The sequence below is a fragment of the Sinocyclocheilus rhinocerous genome, unplaced genomic scaffold (genome assembly GCF_001515625.1).
Source record: "Sinocyclocheilus rhinocerous isolate Xijiao unplaced genomic scaffold, SAMN03320098_v1.1 scaffold1623, whole genome shotgun sequence".
In the NCBI taxonomy this organism is placed as follows: Eukaryota; Metazoa; Chordata; class Actinopteri; order Cypriniformes; family Cyprinidae; genus Sinocyclocheilus; species Sinocyclocheilus rhinocerous.
In genome coordinates, this window is record NW_015657306.1 from 312,971 (window position 1) to 320,996 (window position 8,026).

At 35.6% G+C, this 8,026-nt stretch overlaps 1 protein-coding gene across 2 annotated transcripts; it reads right to left on the minus strand.

Annotated features, from left to right (window-relative positions):
- Positions 1–47: 47 nt before the first annotated feature.
- Positions 48–7,779, minus strand: LOC107720991 (ranBP-type and C3HC4-type zinc finger-containing protein 1-like). 2 transcript variants are annotated; one of them, XM_016528832.1, is made up of 13 exons: positions 7,607–7,779; positions 6,636–6,688; positions 6,388–6,532; positions 6,183–6,279; positions 5,866–6,064; positions 5,694–5,785; positions 3,439–3,615; positions 2,479–2,639; positions 2,288–2,399; positions 2,036–2,215; positions 1,844–1,942; positions 786–929; positions 48–701 (listed from the first exon to the last, which is right to left on the minus strand). In XM_016528832.1, exons 2-13 carry the CDS (start codon positions 6,670–6,672, stop codon positions 621–623), a joined length of 1,524 nt encoding a protein of 507 aa, XP_016384318.1. In that variant the 5' UTR covers positions 6,673–6,688; positions 7,607–7,779; the 3' UTR covers positions 48–620. The 2 variants fall into 2 exon arrangements, with proteins under 2 accessions (XP_016384318.1, XP_016384317.1); XM_016528831.1 differs by having other exon boundaries at positions 7,603–7,779.
- Between the last annotated feature and the right edge of the window lie 247 nt (positions 7,780–8,026).

An 8,026-nucleotide genomic window follows, 5' to 3' on the forward strand; every position in this document is an offset into this window, starting at 1 on the left:
CCTGTAGTCTAATTATTAAAATATTGTTTTTTTCAGTATTAATTTTGATATATCAGTAATTATAATAATTGAGCATTTTTTGTTCATCATAAAAAGTGAAATTACGCATTTGATTACATTCTATTCCATTTGCTGCATTTCTTCTGCTTTTAAATTAATATTTAATGTAGTTTTCTTCTTTGATGTGATTTGTTCCTTCATTGTTCCATATTGCATATTTAGCAATGATCTTACACACACAAAAATTGCCTTTAAAAAAATCTATATTCTTACACAATAATGCTTTCCTCTTACAATATCATTGCACAAAGTCCCAGAGCATCAGCTTGCCAGTAGTGATTTAAGACAGTTTGACGTATATTTAAAAAATGTCACTTTTTCATCAGTTTATACTATCCCATGAAACCTCGGATATTTTTAATTTTGTAAACACTATCTGAATATTTAGTCCTAGAACATATCTATTAAGTACTGACATCCAGATGAATGTGCCAGTGATACGACTAGACTGAGCAAAAGCTATAATTGCAAACTGTATGTAGCGCATCAACCCCGCCTGGATTATTTTGAGGAGTTTTGTAAGTGTTTTGTTGCTGTAGCGCATGTTTTTGCTTGTGGAATCAGTGGCAGTTCTGACAGCGCGGATGGCAGAGGACTCCGTTGACTTGACATTTGCAACCGCCCGATGTGTCTCCAGCACCCTGAGGAGACAAAACCAGGTCCAGATTAGCCAATTGATGTTTGTGAATCACTGAACTAATGATTTATACACTTTTGTGTCTAACCTGAGTTCCCCATCGGGCTTGTTTAGTCACCCAGCAGATCTCGGTCTTGCACATCAGACAGCAGATCCAGTCACAGCCGTCTTTCTTCTGGACGATCACCTGACATTTGGGACAGTTCATCGCCTCGCCGTTCTTCAGGAGTTGCTGGAAGCGAAACCGCTCAATAGGTAACAAATATTTTAAAGTTGATTCTTTTTTTTTTAGTGTATTTGAAAACATAAGGTGTACCTGAACAAATGACTCTTACTAATCAGATCTTTGTAGAGAATCAAGCACATACAGCACGACCAATGCAGTCTGATTCCCAAACAAATGACTCTTATAAATCAACTCTTGAATCAGGCACATACAGTGTGACCAATGTGGTATGATTCCTGAACAGGTGACTCTTTTGAATCAGACTGTTTTAGTGAATCAAACATGTACAGTGTGACCATTGTGGTCTGATTTGCAAAGAGATTACTCTTATGAATCGTCTCTTTTTGCAGTGAATCAAACCAGTGTAGTGTGATCCTCAACCAAATGACTAATTCCCAAACGAATGTCTCTCTACAAATCGGCTCTTTTTAGTGAATTGAATACATACAGCATGACCAATGTAGTCTGAACCTCCAACAAATGACTCTTTTGAATCTGCTGTTTTATTTGGGAAATAAAACGCATACAGCACGACCAATGTAGTCTGATTCCCGAACAAGTGACTCTTATGAATCGTTTCTTTTTAGTGAATCAAACACAGACAGCACGGCCAGTGTAGTCTGATTCCTGAACAAATTACTCTTACGAATCGGCTCTTTTTAGTCGATCGAACACATACAGCATAACCAGTGTCGTCCAAATCCCAAACAAACTAATTATTGTACATTTACTTATTATTAAAATGATCTTAACTTTCACAATGCAATTGCATTTCCTTATTCGTTAGTGGAACCATTAAAACGACTGCAATTCCGGTGAGGAAATTCTTTACAATTCCCACCCCTAGAGGGTGCTGTTTCACAATGGCAATAACTTCAAATATTAGCGGGAAAAGTTGAGCTAGTTCATTTTCCACTTACATCCAGCATCTGCGTGGTCTGCCGGGCTGCGTCGTCATTCTGCGCTCGAATACGGAGGTCATCCTGGTACTCCTTGCAGTTCATTCCCGTGTGAATAGCCTTGACACACGCACATGCACAGTCCTTTAGGTCACCATAACATGCACTTTTAGAATTTGATGTGAACAAGACACCAACAAACTTTGTGTTCACCTTGCATAGGAGACAGTTGGTCTCGTTGCAAATGTCACATGTGAATTCGTTCACGTCATCTTCGAAGATGCACCAGCCAGCGCAGTCGGGTGTCTTGCAGTGGTAACTGTTCTCACTGCGGGACTCTGCGATGTTCAGCATCAGTTCTAGAAACTTCTGGTACTCGTCCTGAGAGAGAAGCTGGTGGGAAACAGTAAAGTTAAGTGAACGGGTAACTGCAATAATTAAATCATACTGCATTTTTGATCTTACTGATCTGATTTCTCGATCTTGAAGTTTGCAGTTACAGGAATAGGCATTGTCTCTGTAAGGACAAGCCACCTCGGCATCCGTGCAGTTCAGAACGGTTTCCTTCAGACATTCCCTGTAGGATATACAAAGTTGTATTTCAGTCTGTTTCACCACTACCTGTTTAAAGTAACTGATAAACAATCTCACAGCACCTGCAGAAGCTATGCAGGCACTCTCTCAGCACAGCGCCCTCTCCTGGCAGGATGGTGCAAAAGCAGATGGCACAGTCCAGATCTTCCACGTTCCCCACCAGACTGTGGGAATCCGTTTCAAGGAGTTCTTGGAAATTCCTCTCCCGTTCATCCTTCACAGACTACGTAAATAAACGGACAGGCAACATGCGTTATATTCTGGTTTTAATAACAACAGACCAAATCAGGAAAAGATGCTGTTGTAAAAATGCTGAAAATCATAATGTGGACCCAATCCTAAAAGATGCTAATAAAATCCTCTAAAAATCGAAAACATTTAAATGTATCCTAGAGGAAAAAGTTGTATATAATTTATAAGTTACACAATATATATATATATATACAACATGTACATGATATATAAATGACACAATATCTAATAGGAATCTAAAAATGTAATTATTATTTCTTAAATAAAATATTTAACTAATATTAATAGTTAATACAAGTATTTATAATTACAATCATTTAATTATTATATAATTATGATGATTACTATTATTCATTATTAATAATAATTATATAATAATTAGCATTTCATCATATTGGTAAATATAAATGCCTAATTAAAAAAAAACAATAGCAATCCCCCTTTTTTTTATTCATGACTGTATAAAATTAAAGTTTGCTTCAATTATTAAAACATTCGTTTTTGATCACTTTTTCAGTTAACAACAAATGAGAAACTTTTTTGCATTTCATTCTGTGATGCAAGGTAAATCCATATGAAGACTCTCTGAATGTTTCCCATTTTCACTTTCCATTCATCTTTTTAAACAGTAAAGCTTTGCAGGTGCAGGCATATCGTTAGGCACTTTCATAATCCACAAATGTAAACTTAATGTTTTTTGAGGGGTTTTCATCCCACAGTCCAATCTAACAGTTCACTGTAGTCCAGTACGTTGGGTCCCCTCAGCTAACCTGCTCGTACTGCAGGCTGGCGAGTTCCTCCTGCTGGAGTCTCCTGGTTTCCACCTCATCCGGCTGGTACATGTCAGGTACTTTATAGTTGTCAGGTCTTGCTGTGCTGCACATCTCACAACCTGGACGTGTTGGTTTATTCATAAACGTGCAGCCAGAACATGACCAACCAACTGGCTATAAAAGCAAATAAAATGATTATAATTACGATAGATAGATAGATAGATAGATAGATAGATAGAGTGGCAGATAGAACATAAGATAAAGCGATAGATAGAACAATACAGCTACAGACAGCAACATATAGAATGATAGAGTGCACAGAACAGTGAAAGGTAGAATGATAGATAGAGTGACAGAAAATGATATATAAAGTGACAGATAAAGCAACAGAAACCTAGATAGAGCGACAGATAGAAGACAGAGCAACAAACAAAGTGACAATGATAGAGCAACAAATAGAATGATAGATAGAGTGACAGATAAAGAGAAAGATAGAATGAAAGAATAACAGAGCAACAGAATGATGGAACAACAAATAGAATGATAGAGCAACAGACAGAACGATAGTTAAAGTGACAGAATAAAGCGATAGAAACTAGATAGAGAGAGAGAACGATAGATAGAGGGACAGATAAAGAGAAAGATAGAATAACAGAGCAACAGAATGATGGAACAACAAATAGAATGATAGAGCAACAGAAAGAATGATAGTTAAGGTGACAGATAGAGCATCAGAACCACAGAAAGAGCAACAGATAAAATGAGAGGTAGAGTGACAGAGAACAATAGATAAAGTGACAGATAAAGTGATAGAAACGGATAAAGCGACAGATAGAATGAAAGACAGAATAACAGAGCGACAGAATGAAAGAACAATGAATAAAATAATAGAGTGACAGATAGTGTCAGAATCATAGAAAGAGCAACAGATAGAATGATAGCTACAGCGACAAAGAACAATAGATAAATTGACAGAAAAAGTGGTAGAAACTTAGAGCGACAGATAGAATGATAGATCGAGCTATAGACAGAATGATTGAGCGACAAATAGAATGATAGATAGAGTGACAGATAAAGAGAAAGATAGAATGAAAGAATAACAGAGCAACAGAATGATGGAACAACAAATAGAATGATAGAGCAACAGACAGAACGATAGTTAAAGTGACAGAATAAAGCGATAGAAACTAGATAGAGCAACAGATAGAATGATAGATAGAGGGACAGAGAAAGATAGAATAACAGAGCGACAGAATGATGGAACAACAAATAGAATGATAGAGCAACAGAAAGAACGATAGTTAAGGTGACAGATAGAGCATCAGAACCACAGAAAGAGCAACAGATAAAATGAGAGGTAGAGTGACAGAGAACAATAGATAAAGTGACAGATAAAGTGATAGAAACGGATAAAGCGACAGATAGAATGATAGATCGAGCTATAGACAGAATGATAGAGCGACAGATAGAATGAAAGATAGAATAACAGAGCGACAGAATGAAAGAACAACGAATAAAACAAGAGTGTCAGAATCATAGAAAGAGCAACAGATAGAATGATAGCTACAGCGACAAAGAACAATAGATAAATTGATAGATAAAGTGGTAGAAACTTAGATAGAGCGACAGATAGAATGATAGATCGAGCTATAGACAGAATGATAGAGCGACAAATAGAATGATAGATAACGTGACAGATAGAGCATCAGAACCATAGAGCGACAGATAAAATGACAAAAAATAGATAGAGCTACAGATAGAATGACAGAGCAACAGAGAACGATAGATAAAGTGACAGATAAAGCGATATAAACATAGCAACAGATTAATGAACAGATGAAAGATAGAGTGAGGGATAGAGTGACAGATAGAATGAAAGATAGAACGATAGAGCGACCGATAGAATGATAGCTAGAGATACAGACAGAATGACAACAAACAGAATGATGGAGCGGCAGAAAGAATGATAGATAATGTGACAGATATAGAGTGCCAGAACCATAGACAGAGCGACAGATAGAATAACAGATAGAGCTACAAATAAAACGACAAAACGATGGATAGAATGACAGAACAACAGAATGATAGATATAGAGACAAATAGAACAACAGATTGAACGATAGAGCTACAGATAGAACAAGTAATAAAATGACAGAGAGATAGACAGACTAAATGAGAGCTGCAGATAGTGACAAAAAGCGATAGATAGAGCAACAGATTGAACAACAGATAGAGTGATAGAACGACAGACCTGAGGTTTGGGAGGTAGAGGAGGGTGATTAACTCCTCTGGCGACGAGCTCTGGTGGGCGATGAGGTGGACGATCAATGATCTCGATTATATCTTCAGTAAGAAAGAAATGCGGTTCAGTAAACTGATATACAAGCTGTTATTTTTTAAAATCAAAAATACAGGCTAGATACCATCGATCCGTCTATCCTCTTTCTCTTTTCTCTCTTGTTCGCGGCTCAGATTGGCAGCCTGGGCGGAAAGGATGAAGAGGAAGGCTGAATCATTGTGGCTTCTGACCCCATAATGATACAGGGTTTCTCTGTCCTGGGCGAGGCGCTTCCCGATCACCCAGCGCTGGAGGGCCGGGTGGAAGTCATAGTCACGATTGATCTGAAAGACAAATTTTGAATACCTAAAAAGTAAATGAGGGCTCCAGTAAATGTGTAATTTTGGGTTTCCATTTCAAACAAGAATTTTCATTCTCAGGTCCATCACTAACACTGTGTACCTTTTCTTTCAGCTCTGATATTGTCATGTAAACTGGTACCATCACTGTAATTGGGATGTGGGCATCTGACACGACGTCCGCCACTCCTACTCTCAACCTGCCATCACACAAAGCAAAACAAAAAACAAACAAAAAAATCACATATAGTTACAGATCCCCAGCAACATGTGTTTCTCGCCGCAGTAAAACCAGTCTAACAGCATACCTGATGCAGTCTTGAGAGTACGCTTCAGGATTTATTTTGACACACACTGGGAGTTTTAGATCCAAAAGTTGATCCAGGTATTTGGTCGCTTCATCTTTGTCTCTAGAGTTGATGGCGTCACTCAGCATTCGAGCTGCATCCTCGGCTGGGACAGCAAAGATGTGATGTTAACATAATACACGTTGCTGTGTGGAAAATGTGTCTTTTGATGTATACATTTATTGCATAATGCATTTACTAACACTCACCTTCTTTTATATTTCTAGAGGAATCTAGGGCAGCCATACTTTTACCTTGAAAGCTTTAAAAAAAATAAAAATACACACACACACACAAAATAAAAATAAAAAAATATTATTTTAATATAAATATTTCTATTTTATATTCTTTTTAATATTTAAAAAACTGAATATTAAAAATTAAATAAATATAACTATTTATTTATTTTATTCATTAAAATAAATTTTCAATATAAACATTCGTTTATATTTAACATTATTGTATAAAAGATACCATGGTTTATGTAACAATTGTTTACATGAATAGTTATTATATTCAAATATTTATTAAAATAAATATATATTTTTTTACTTTATTACAACAAGTATTAAATATAACATTTGCATTACATTATATGCAAATATATATTATAGTAAATGTCTAAAAATATAGCAAATTATAGTATATACAAAAAAACCTAGCAATACCATAGTTCAAGCAACAATTCTTTTAAATAGTTATGCATTTAATATATTTATAAATAATAAAATATTTTAAGTATTATTATATTATATTATACAAATGTATATGTGCAAAACAATTAGCAATACCATGATATTTTTTGTAGATATTGAATTCCCTTCCAAAAAAAGTACTGTGGTCGTACCATGGTATTTTTATATACGCAAGGGTACTGAATGGTTACCATACTCGTATACCGTGGTATTTTACTCCACGGCTACTCCAGAATACCATGGTACTATACTCAGAAATGTAAAAAAAAAAAACATTCCATCAGCAAGGTACTTTTGCTAATGTAAGTTTTAATTAAATCATAATAGAACTTACACAAAAGAAATACATAAAAGTGTACTACGTATGTTAGCCTTTATGTAACCAACCAATGTTAACCAACTAAACCAGCTAATCAAACATGTAACAAGCGCTCGTTCAGCACAACAGCAGAGACAGTGAAATATGAGGAAATAAACTTACCAACCATAGGAGAGAAGTATTTAAAACGCTCTTCGTGTTCGTATTTGTATTTTAAACGATACAGTGCTGATTAAAAATTCCGTGCTGTTCTCGAAATAAGGGAAATTAAAAGAAATTAAAAGTGAAACTCAGTTGCTTCAAGAAGTTCCCAGTCAGGAAAGTCTCAACAGAGTTGCGTAACTTCATCAAACACAGACGCGGAAGACACTCTCAGATGAAATTCAGTTCACTGTAAGATTTATGCTATAATAATAATAATAATAATAATAACAATTTTGACAAAAATGCAAGCAGAAAAATACAAATAATAGAAATGAACTGAAAAAAATAACAGTAGAGCTGAAAACAAATATTTTAACAAAAAGTAATGAATAAATAAATATATATGCTTTCGCTGAATCAGTTTCGGGGGGGGGGGGTTTTT

What these genes read in the sequence shown, in the direction of transcription:
- LOC107720991 (XM_016528832.1), bottom strand. Translation starts at nt 6,672, where the DNA reads ATGGCTGCCCTAGATTCCTCTAGAAATATAAAAGAAG. An exon ending in AGACCACGCAGATGCTGGAT is followed by an intron (nt 930 to 1,843) that starts GTAAGTGGAAAA and finishes TTTCGCTTCCAG; the next exon opens with CAACTCCTGAAGAACGGCGA. An exon ending in AAGCCCGATGGGGAACTCAG is followed by an intron (nt 702 to 785) that starts GTTAGACACAAA and finishes TTGTCTCCTCAG; the next exon opens with GGTGCTGGAGACACATCGGG.